This window comes from Euprymna scolopes, chromosome 36, assembly GCF_053919585.1.
Source record: "Euprymna scolopes isolate OS-2025 chromosome 36, ASM5391958v1, whole genome shotgun sequence".
In the NCBI taxonomy this organism is placed as follows: Eukaryota; Metazoa; Mollusca; class Cephalopoda; order Sepiida; family Sepiolidae; genus Euprymna; species Euprymna scolopes.
Window position 1 is genome coordinate 6,099,725 of NC_136517.1, and position 12,815 is coordinate 6,112,539.

The 12,815-nt window shown below is 33.4% G+C and overlaps 1 protein-coding gene across 1 annotated transcript in view; it reads left to right on the plus strand.

Annotated features, from left to right (window-relative positions):
- Window positions 1-12,815, plus strand: part of LOC145260309 (lysosomal cobalamin transporter ABCD4-like) — a 94,312-nt gene that overhangs the window by 24,770 nt on the left and 56,727 nt on the right. The window contains exons 3-6 of the mRNA XM_080118197.1: window positions 2,266-2,393; window positions 6,057-6,196; window positions 8,239-8,355; window positions 12,081-12,206. Of these exons, the coding sequence (XP_079974323.1) occupies window positions 2,266-2,393; window positions 6,057-6,196; window positions 8,239-8,355; window positions 12,081-12,206 (511 nt within the window). The remainder of the gene's footprint in view (window positions 1-2,265; window positions 2,394-6,056; window positions 6,197-8,238; window positions 8,356-12,080; window positions 12,207-12,815) is intronic.

Below are 12,815 nucleotides of genomic sequence, written 5' to 3' on the forward strand. Positions count from 1 at the left end.
CCTCGGAGGATATTCTCATTAAAACAATCGCCAATCCATGTGAGGATAATCTCAATTTGTAACACACCTACCACCATAATTTGAAGAGGAATGATGTCATCACTGAAAGTAACTCCCCTATCTACGCGCCTATCCCCCATCCACTCTAATAAAAAGGAAGGTATAAAGCCTGAGAGGATATTCTTAGTAAAATAATCATCAAATCATGTGTGAATGCGGGAGGTAATTCGTGTCTCATGAATTAAAGTTTGTGATGATGATGATTTCTTTGTGACACAGAACGTCGGATGGACAAGCGTATTAATATATAGATACTGTACAAACACTTTCTGATTTTACGGGGTTTTTACAAGGATTGTACTAAGACTTGATGCTCCACAAATTTTTATTTTGTTGGATTTATAAACAGTTACCATATTCTTCGCCTTGGAACCTTAAACTGAAGACTTCACTGGAACTTGTATTTATTTTATTTTACTTTTGAACTTTTTTTGAACAACATTTTTGAACATTTTTCTTCACTTTCAGATCTTTTTATTTTTTATTTTATTTTATTTATTTATGTGTATTTCCCCTATTTACTGTTTTTATTTCCTTCCCTTATTTCTCCACTTTCTCTTCCCTATTTTTTCCTTTTCATCTTTTATTATTGGCTCTTCTTTAATGATCCCCATTATTTCATAGGGGCCTATACTTTTTAATATTACCTTTCCAATTTACCCTCGTATTTTGTACATACTTTTAATTACTATTTACCGTATTATTCTATTCTTTCATTCTCATAAATGTCATTAAGTCAGTTTTTTTTTCTAAATTTGTATTTTGTATAATTCTGACCCTTCTCCTCTTCTGATTAGAAGTATTTGGCTTTGAAATGCTATGGTCTAAAAATTTTTTAGGTTTCCCTTAAACTTTTCCTTATTGTTCTGGTGATATAACAAAGTTATATATAACTTTTATTCCTCTTATTTCATTTATTATTATTACTATTTTATATATATATATATATATATATATATATATATATATACACACACACACATAATAATAATAAACTAATCAATGTTTCAAATTTGTTTTAGAAAAAATCTTTAATTATACAATTGTTTCAAAACACATTTTTGATAAATTCTAGATATTTCTGAATTCAAGATATGATAATTCATATTATTTGGATTTTTCTTATTTTGAGTTATTTTCACAACGTTTCGGTCAATGTGATCTCTAGCCTGCTTCACATGTATTTTATCAAACTTGGAGAATCTTTATGTCGAACTTGAAGATCTGCACAGAATTTTAAACGGAATCCTTTATTTAATCCACAAAAGTAACAGGCTCTCTTTCCATCAGCTATGACTGCATAGAAGTCCTAAGTAATTACCAATTGTATTTTGAATATCTACTCCCCTCCCCGATGAGGATTGAACCTTCAACCTCCAGAAGATTGTTTGTCACATACATCAGAATTTTACTTAATACTCCATCCGTTATGCCACGGGTCTTTATGACAGAAAGATTCCAGACTTCAACAAGATGCACCTGAAGAAGTTTGGAGGTTACATTGATGAAAACAGTAGTCCAATAATTTTTCTGTTAAACTTGGGAATCAGAATTTTAAACCAAATTCTTTATTTCATCCACAAGAGTAGAATGCTCTCATTCCATCAGCCATGACTGTGTAGTAGTTCTACGTAATTCGCAATTATATTTTGAGTGTTACTTGCACTAAAAATTCAGTGAAGGAAAGATTGACTTTACTTTATTATTGGTATTAAAATATTAACTCATTTAAATTCTTTTGTTTAAAAATATTTCCATATCATTTTCACAATGTTTTGATCGATGTAACCTCTGACCTGCTTCAGGTGTATCCTGTCAAATTTTGGACTTTAGATGGAACCCTTTTATTTACTTCATAGAGGTAGCATGCTTTTGTTCAGTCATGATTGGATAGAGACCCTAAGTGATTCACAGTTGTATTTTTTCGTCACATTTTACAATAAATCTTCTTATATACTCTAACCACTGTGCTATGGATCCTTGATGTGGGCGACCAAAAAATACAATTGCAGAGTTTGTTAAGATACACCTGAAGAAGGACAAAAGTTACATCAACCAAAAAGTTGTTAGAATGACATTCAAGATAAGACCAGTAGTCCGATGAATCTAAATAATAACCAATCCTCATCTCAAAAAATTCAGAAACGTAAAAATATTTCCATTTTGTTTTTATTTCGCTTTTTATTTATTTGTTTATTTTTTCAGAGCAAGTTGTGATCAACAGAATTGGTTTCTTGCCATCTGAGTATTACACTATCTTGGGAAACAAAGACGAGCAAAGTTTTAAAGACATCATTCTGAAAACATTTCTATTCATTTTAACGGAAGCTTTTGTAAGTCTTCATTGCTAAATTTTATCAGGTGGCGTATGAAAGTTCTTAGACTAAGCTTTAAAATTGTATTCTAATCATCTGATATATTAAATTTCAATATAAATTGACCTTTAAAACGGAATAGTATATAGGGTATAAGCACCTCTTATGGAATTTGATGCAAAATTTTTTGTAAAATGTTTGTCTTTTTAAATCTTCTAGTTGCTATTAACTGGCAGCCTGGTGTTGCTCGGTCGTACAATATGTTTAAACACGATATTTTAATTTATGCAGATTGCTTATGCATTATTATAAAATCAATTCTCTATTGATTTTTATATATTACTAGCGAAGGATACCCGGCGTTGCCCGGGTGTTTGGGGTGGGGGTTAAAAAAAAAGTAAGTATGAGGATCGAACCCAAACCGTTGAGGCAAAGTTGTAAATTAAAGTGTGAAAAAAAAAAGTGCGATGTTAACCATTGCCCCACCACGAGATGCTAATGGAAACACGTTTGAATTTATTTAATTAGTTGGATTTAGCAGGTGCCCGTTTTAATGAGTTAATGAGAAGTTTAACTGCAGGGTAGTATTCATTTACTGCTGAACGCTTTTTTTCCCACCCCCAAGATGTTATAGGAAAAAGACTAACCCACATGCGGCGAGCGACAAATATTGAATATTTATCTTCCCGAAATCGAGCAAATTAAATAGACAGGCGAGCTTCGTTGTTAACTGAGAGATATTACGATTTCTATGTGATATAAAAAGTTTTAAAAAGTTGTGAACCGACCGACCGCTTCTCTGAAAGAAGCCTTTTGTAGACACACAGAAAAAGCGAACATACACACATACATACATTTTCGCTTTTATATTTATAGATGAGGAATAATTTGCCCAGTGGACTAATTCGCAAAAAAAATAAAAAAAATAATGATAATGTCGTTCATCGAATTCCGTCTGTGTTTGTTTACAATATCACGTCAACTGATATTTGGGCTTGACGATATTAAAAAGTCTTTCTTCTCTTATAGATAAAAAAGAATTTTTACAGGGGGAATATTTTACGTTACACTGACCAAGGGAAATAATAAAAAAAATGTAAAAATTATTTTTTTTATATATAAGAAAAAAGATTATTTTAAGATTGGATTTTTCTGATTTTCAATACTTATCGGATGGATTTCTGTACAAAACATATCTAAGAACACTGCCAGACATATAAGTTAGCTTTGTGTGAAATTTGCAGCTGTTTCAGAACCTATGAGAAAGGAACATAGGTGAATGGTTTTGCTTGTATAGTTGTCCCTGTACATGCCGGATGGCGTCATAAAAAAAAAACAAAAACTTTTAGGATCGTAGGAGTTCAGTATATATATATATATATATATATATATATATATATATATGACTGTCTGTCTGTCTAAGGAACGATTTCTACCGAACTTCTCTTTGGTCAAAAGATATGCAGAAGTTCAAGTGTAATGTCAACAAACATCTTTCTACTCATCTCCCTTCATAATGACCCTGCTAATTAAGTCCCTGATAGTAGCCCCCTGCTTCAAAGTGGCACTGTGCCTTGTTTGGGGTGAAAATTGAATAAAAAAAAAAAAAAAAAAAGACTTGAAACTTGCTATATAGAGGATTTGGATGTGTGAAACAAATTTAATTTAGCCGGTAAAATGGTTGCTAAAGGGTCGAAATTGGAAAAAAATTAGAACACGTAATTCGACATAAAGTGCTCTTGTACGCATGTGTAGATACACATTCATATGTTATAGTCGTTTTAATGTTATAGTTGTTTAATAGAGATTCTTGTGTACTTTTGACTTTTATGTTTGACACTGGTTAACTTTCACCTCAGCACATAAATACCTGAGCTGTTCAATTTTTCAGCAACAAAATTTATTTTTTTACAAAACATTTTAATAATTATTTTACATTTTCTTAGTTATATTAATTTTTACTTTCATTAACAATCGATCTTCATTTTAAAAAATTAAAATGCCTCCCAAAAATTAATATAACTACTAAAATTTGAAATAATTTTTTATTGAAATGTTTTGTTGACTGAAAGCTGTCGCTTTTATGTCTTTTTAATAAATAACATTTTCACCAACAATCGATCAATAAACGAAATAAAATAGTCTTCATACATTTCTATGTGCTGTTTTCTATTTTCTTCCACTTCATTGTCGCATTTCATGTGTGGCCACGGTTAAATTAGACGAATAACATTTCTCAGTCAGAAAAGACAAAAGATGTCCGTTGAGTTTCTTTGAGGCTTTGTTGAACTTAGGAGAGATTGAGATTAAATCTAAATAATTATTCCCTTAACTTCCTAACGTAAGAAATGACGCATAGACATTGAAGTAACATTTTCTGAGATTATCGTTAGTATTTGGATTCCCAAGAGAGACTGATTTGAAAATCTTTTTCTTTAATTTTTTTGCTCAAAAACATTTTATGTTTGTTTTGTCTATCGTGTTTGAGGTTCTGGATATGACCTTAAACTATATCCGATGGTGAGGCTCCAGCTTGCGGGCTTTCGGAAGTGTGGAGCCACCCTTTAATTGCCATTGCTCCCAGGTCCACTCTGATCCAGACTGGTAGTACCTGTTAGGGTCCCAACTTGAAAAAAAAAAAACATATTCTATTAAAAAATTTTTCTTAAAAATCACTGGATTCGGCATTAAATAACCTGAAAAGGTTGATATGCCATAAAACAACCAAACAAAAACAACCTATCACGTTTGATTTCTGCTTTCCCCTGCCTATGCTTCAACTTTGGGTACAAATCTATTTTACAGATCTGGGTTATCCTGACATGCACTAAGAGTGACCTTTGTCAAAATTCACATGAGCTAACTTAGTTGCTACTTATTGGCATAGGGTTCCTACTATGTAACAAGATCCCTTTAAGATTCAAGACCAAGCTGACATTCTGTCTGCCATCTTGTTCAGCAGTGAGACATGGGACTCCAACACTTCTGCTCCGACATTATCAAGTGGATGTGCAATTGCAAACTGGGAGAAAGGATCCCATCTATCGTGCTTCATCAGAAATTTGGAATTAATAAGGATTCTTTACAGACTTGGCATCTTGGATGGTTCAGCCGTGTGCAGCATGCAACCTCCTGCATTAGTTTTTTTTTTTTTTTCTAGTTGAGGTGGGGCATCCTACTAGATGCCAGACATTCACCTGCTATCTCATCCATTTCAACCAAGAGATCTCTTTTAAGATTCTAACTGTCATTTTAAGTGCAATTGTTTGTACCTTTTTTGCACTTGGTTCACAGAGAATATTTACACAAACTTCTACTAAGGTTGCTTCTTTCTCCTTCTTGTCCCATATCAGTATGTCAGGTTTTATAGCACCGTGTTTTTAGGTATATAGCTGTAGGAATTGCAGAGTCATGGTGCTAGATGTTAGAATTCATTCCCTGTTTTCTGCTTTTCTGACTGTAATAACCTGCAGAAGTTTAAATGTAATGTGAACAAACATCTCACTGCTCAACTTCCTACAGTCTCCCGCTAGACAAATCCCAAATAGTAGCTCCTTACATTCCCAGTGACAATATGCTTTGTTTGAGGGTCAATTGCAAGAATCCATATTTTCCAAGTTTGAATTTTAAAAAAAAAAAAGAAGTTTTCTTTTATTGTTGGTTGCTTCTTTTATTTTTCAGCTCAGCAGCACCATTTCATATGTCACGTCTATCCTTCATATTTGGTGGCGGCAAAAACTTACCGTTTCTCTTCACAAGGAATATTTCACAGATGTTCTTTATTATTATGTCAACATTCTGAACAAAAAAGTTGACAATCCGTAAGTTGATGTACATTGACTTTTTTTGTTGTTTTTGTTAAATGCTGCTTCCAAAATTTCATGCAAATCAAATATTTTGTGATAAATCTTGTACCAGACATAACACTTCACTTTGGTGATCGATTTCTCGGTGTCATATATTTGCTCTGCTTAAAAGATGCTGACTCACTGATATATGAAAATATAACAATGTATCTTTATTGTTGGTGACGGTTATGAAGGAAAATGCATGCACGGGAATTCAACGGGTTGAATGTCCTTTCAGATCTTTTTATATAAGAATTTGTGATCACCTGAAACACCCATTTTTGTGACAGTATTGTCACTGTAGCTACACTCCAAGTTTTTTTTTTTTTTTTTCTTTTTAAACGTCATAGCCGTTAATATATTTAAAAAAGATATGATGCGATTTATATTCTTTTTGGAATAGATATGTTCGTTATAATTCAAACCAAGTTATATGTCCATTAACGTTTCGTCTTTATTGTAAAAAAAACAACAAAAAAAAAACTTTTTTGAGTTTCCAACAAGTTTATTCGTTCTGAAATAGAACAAAGTATTCCTTTTCACAACAAATAAGAAGTTTTACAATAAAGACAAAACGTTGATGGACGTATAACTTTGTTCCTTTTTCATCTCTCTATCTTATCAGAATACTATTTCCATTATTCTCATCATATATATATATATATATATAAATGACCTTATCTGTCTGTCTAAGGAACGGTCTCTACGAAAATACTCTGACAATTTTTGATCTACAAACTTGAAACTTGATATATATGGGATTTAGACCTGTGGGACAAATTTGATTTGGTCTTTAGCTGGTAAAAATAGGTACGAAGGAGTCAAAATTGAAAAAATTGGCACTTGGCAGGTGTAAATCAACTTAGAATATACGCATGTGCAAATATATATTTATACTGTTTACAGCATTATTTTTAAGTTTTTCTATGCGTCCTAACGTAGTACAGATGGTAACGGATAAGGCTGGAGAGTCATATGTTTTAGTTTGGATTCTAGCTGATGGCACCCAAGTCATATTTTTTCACTTTTGAAATCACTACTATATATTGGGTACAATATAATAATCAATAGAGTATTGACTCTGTAATAATAAATACAAAATCTGTATGAACCAAAATATATTTAAATGCATTTTATGATCAGGCCATGCTGGTGAGCCACTACTATGTATTGATGACTAGCCTGGATGTCCGGCGTTGCCCGGGTGTTTGAAGGTGTGTGTTGAACAAAAAAAAAAAAAAAAAGTGGTGGCAGACAGGCTCGAACCCGTACTGCAAAGGAGGAAAAGAATGTGAAAATAAAAAGGTGACGTCTTTGCCATTGTGTCCATTGTCAAACCAGAAGTGGCGAAGGTTTAAATTAAGGCTAGTCAATTGAAAAGAGAGGATGACTTTCAAAGTGCCTAGTTGAAGGTGAAGGAATTAATGTTTTTAGCTAATTTTTTGATATTTGTCATCCGGAGGGTCGAGCTTCAAACTGATACCAATCTCGTGAAAATCTGTTGCCTCTGTCGAAAGTTTTAGACATACATGCATTTAAACAGACAGGTGAGATTTATATAATGACTAGCAGGGGATACCCGGCGTTGCCCGGGTGTTTCAAGGTGTGTGTGCTCGGGCGGGGGTGGGGGTGTTAATCAAAACATAAGAATAAGCAAAGTAAATATTATATTTAAAAAAAAAACACAAAAAAACTAACGTAAGGAAAACGAACGATGTTAAATGTAGAAATGGGAAAAAAAGAAAACGTGAAACAGAAAAACGAACGTAAAAACTTCGTTAAAAAATCTGAAAAATACCCCCTTTTGCCTTTTATATATATAATAATCAGCAGAGAATTGGCTCTAATAATATAATAATAATAAATATATAAAATATATATATATATATATTTATATACGATAATAATAAATATGAAATCTACATGAATTAAAATTTAAGTATATTTTATGATTGTGAATAAATTGGTTATTGAGTTTTATTTGTTTGCAATAAAAGTTTTTTTTTATTTTCTAGGGATCAACGAATTGCTGATGATCTGGACAACATGTGCAAGATTTTTAGCCAAATATTTGCGCCTGTTATTATTTCTCCTTTTATTACTGCATATTACGTTTGGAAAGTCGTACAAATGTAAGTTGCTTGAATTCCATCTTTTTCTTCTGCACGATTTTTGCTGTCAAGATTTTAATAATTTTTTGATTTGTAAAATCTTGTTATTCTTTTTATTCATAAAACCTGACCTAAACGCACCAAACATTGATGTTTTTTTTTCTTTTTTTTTTCTTTTGGGCTTTGCAAAACTAAGTTTTGTAAAGCATAAAAGAAAAACAATTTTTCTCTACAAAACAACTGAAAAAATATTTGAAGATATAAAAAACTTGAAGCATAAAAACTTTCACCAAAACAACTGGATTCAACATTAAATAACCTGAAAAGGATTGATTTGCCGTAAAATAAAATCAACTGAACACAAGTCTTTCTTCATAGCATGCTATTATACTAAAACTAAGTTATTCAACGATTATTTTCCAAAGTTTTTTTTTTCTAATATATTTTCATGACATAAAATACACATTAAAATATTCCTGTTTTGGGATTGAGTTATACTTTAAAAAAAAATAATTTTAATGGTTTTAATTAGCTGTAATTTGCAATTAACTTGGAGAGTTAATTTCATTTAAAAAAAAATCAGTTCTTGAATAAAGCAATGAAACATGAAGATAAAAAAAAAACTACATATCAAAATTTAATAGTGGTAATATCCATTTATAAACTTCAAGTTGACATGAACTTTATTCTAAAAATTGAACAGCAAATTAAAAAAAAAAGTTAATTATCTGATGATTTGATATTCATTCAATATAGTAATCTATCTTTTTTTTTTTTTTTTTTTTTTTTTGCTATCCAGGTTATTTTTCTTTCCTCTCCAGAACTCTTCTTTCTTTAGGGTGGAGACGGGTGGATTTTCTACATAAAAATCTAACCTTAACATTAATCTTGCGAGGAGGCAAGTTACATAAATACACATTGACTGCAATTGAAATGTAACTGAAAACACATACACACCTTTCATGTTCTGCCAACAGCAGTAGCAGCGGTAGCGATTACATACATACATACATAATGATTGCAATGTCTTGTCAGACGAGTGCCACTCCCTCAGACACTTAAAGTCCATGAGCCCAAAAATGACTTTTTTTAGTCCTACCGGTGAATTCACACGCTCAAGCAGGCATGACACTGAAGACGGTTGTTGAGATCAATTATTACATGCTTCCAGCATTTCAAGCCTCCATGCATCACAACTTTTCCATCGCCACAGGACCATTTTTATAGACAAATGGTTGAGGGAGTATCTATACACATATGATCTTAAAGAGTCTTAGCTTTGTACGACAGCTAAGTCTCTCTCTCTCGGTTCAAAATGTTGAGATCCAGCAACAAGCAAGAGCAAGATAGCCAGCAACAAGTTAAACTGTAGACCAGCTTAATGCGGGTACTGGTCTCCCGCTTTATGGTTTTTTAAATGAGAGATTTGCTTCTCCTAGAAAGGTTGCCTTCACCACGGCTTACGGGAGCCCTCTCCACCCCAACACACACACATACATACACACAAACGCACACGGTGCTAGTTGGCTGTTGACCCCGAAAAAGGGTTAATTCATACATACATACATATGTACAGTAGCGGTAGCTTGCAGTTTATGATTTCTAATTTGTTTCTAAGCTTGGCACTGATAAGTGCAAGCATTCAACTTCCTCCAACGAGCTGAGCACACGATAGAAGTTGATAAAAGGATTAATATACAGCCTGCTCCCTTTTTTTCTGGTGAGCTGACTTATCCCATGGCAGTACTTCCAACCCCAAGGGTCATACATCCTCCTACCTCTCTCCAGCTTCTTTCCTCAAACTGCTTGCCTTTGGAATTCCCTACCTACTTCCTCTTTCTCCGACAGTTTCAACATGCAGAAATTTAAATGTAATGTGAATAAACATCTTACTACATCAATCTCCACTTAGGATGACACCCTCTCCTACTAATTAGGACGTTAATTTTCAAAATAAAATTTCAATCAAATTGATTAATTGCCTGCTCTAGTTGGGGACCCATCACAGTGGACTGGGAGGAAGCTTCACATGTCTCCCCACAGTGATTTAGCTCTGGGATTTGACAACAAACGCTATAGACTCAACATGGCTACTATAGCCGCGTACAACAAGAAACACCCTAGACTAATGAACATGTGTGTGTGTGGTTATAATGAACATGTGTGTGTGTGGTTATAATGAACATGTGTGTGTGTGGTTATAATGAACATGTGTGTGTGTGGTTATAATGAACATGTGTGTGTGTGGTTATAATGAACATGTGTGTGTGTGTGGTTATAATGAACATGTGTGTGTGTGGTTATAATGAACATGGTCATTATAACCACACACACACACACACGAAAACCTGAAGTCCGACCGTACTAATATTCCTGGTGAACCAAGTGCAAAAAGATCCAGACAATTGCACTTAAGTGAACAGCGAGTATACTAAAAAGAGCTCTCGGTTGGTTTCAATAAAAAGCAGGATAATGTTGGCAACTGGTTTGGCTGCCCCATACCCAGCGTTACAATCATCAAAAAAAAAAGTACATACATGGCTTTGGCGTAAACGCCATTGTACAGTATGCATTTTTCATAAATATTTTTCCTTTTCTTACAAACAGAACATATATCCTTTCTTCATAAATGAGCACTTTTCTCTTCCCTACTAACAGGACATTTATTTGACACCACATGAAGTTCCTAACCTTTTCGTCTTCATCCATACTTATATGAATTTATTTCATTACTTAAACTCTCTGGTGCTACCAGATCAGGCTGTCTGAAGATATTGGCATCATGAGACGAAATGCACCTAACATTGATGTTTTTTGTTTTTCGACTTCCTTTTGCAAAACTTAATTATGTTCTGCAAAACCAACCTTTCCCTCTTTTCCTTCTTCTCATTTCCCTTTTCACTTTCTATCCCCCCCCCCCCACTTCCTGACTGGTTTCCTAACTAAGAATATCTCAAACATTAATACTGTAACCCTTTTTCTCTCTCCCATTGCAAAACTCATGTTCTGCAAGGAAAGAAAAACGATAACATCCACTACAAAGCAACAAAAGCAAAAAATAACTGGATGCAACATGAATACTGTTTCCAAAATAACTTAATTCGGTATTAAATGACTCGAAAAAGGGTTGATATGCCGTAAAACAAAACAACCAAAACTAAAACTCTTTCTTCCATTCTTTTTTTATTGACATGTTAATGAAGATAATTTAATAAAGTTGTTTTAAATGTCAAATGTTTTTCTATTCTACAAATTTTTCAACAATTTGAATGAGCTCAGGTGAAAGAGAAAAGTCCAAACCTTCCTTCATTATCAGTTTTGTCAGAGGAGACTCACGATTCTGCATTAAGAATATCAAAGTCATCAAAGACATGAATGTTAGCAATTCTTCATTTATGAACATTTTTTTCCTTTTCTTCAGAAACGAACACTTTTCTCTTTCCTACTATCACAACAGTCATTTAACATCACATGAAATTCCTTTTTGGCTTCTTCCCATATATGGACGTGTCTCATTACTAACAAGTTTCTGTTTTCCATTCCTCCTTGTATTAACACATTAACGATGATTCAATAAAGTGGTTTTAAATGTTAGAATAAGACTTTACTTTTCTATTCAACAGAAATGACGGACAAAGTTTTTTTTTTTTTACGATAAAAACCCGATGCTATTCAATATGGATGCTGACATCTTTAGATATTCTCAAAAGCTAATCATTGTTTGTTCCCTTCTTTATCTTCCCCAGGACGGGTTACCTCGGACCAGTCATCATTCTCGTTTTCTTTGTGATTGCGACAATTGTTAACCAGTTTCTTATGTCACCTGTTGTCAATTATGTTTACAAGAAAGAAAAATGCGAAGGAGATTTCCGGTAAGTTTTTTTTTTTTATATTTCAATATCTATAACATCTGATTAACATGTCAACCCCCTCCTTAAAGCACTAGTCTCTCCCATTTAGCGTCCAAAAACCGAGCCTCTAATCTAATAGTCTACCAAGCTCCACTGTCTACCAAGCTCCAACCACTGTCCCATCACCACAATGATGTGGAATCAATGATGCGAAATTCAATGGAATGTACTCTGACTGTAACATAGTGCATATGAGTGCGTAGGAAAATAGCAGCAGCAGCAGCAGCAGCGAAGGATGGCTGGCTTGCAAAGAGATTAACAGCAGCAGCAACTGAAAAACGCCCATATGCAAATTAGGAAGTGTGCTCAAGAAGAAAAAAAGAAAACAGTACCATGTGCTTGGAGCAGAAGCAAAGTGCGGGCCGAAGAAAATGGACGTGTAAAGTCGAAGACGAGAATGGGTCACTGTGGCCGGCATGCGGTCGAAGAAAGAAGAAAATGTATACTGGATGAGATAGACGAAGAAAGTTACAGCAGTAAAAACTTTTAAAAACGAAAAAAAATGCTGACCCGGATTTTTATTTATTCCAGTTTTATTTATAACAACCACATGACAAACTTTCTGCGCGT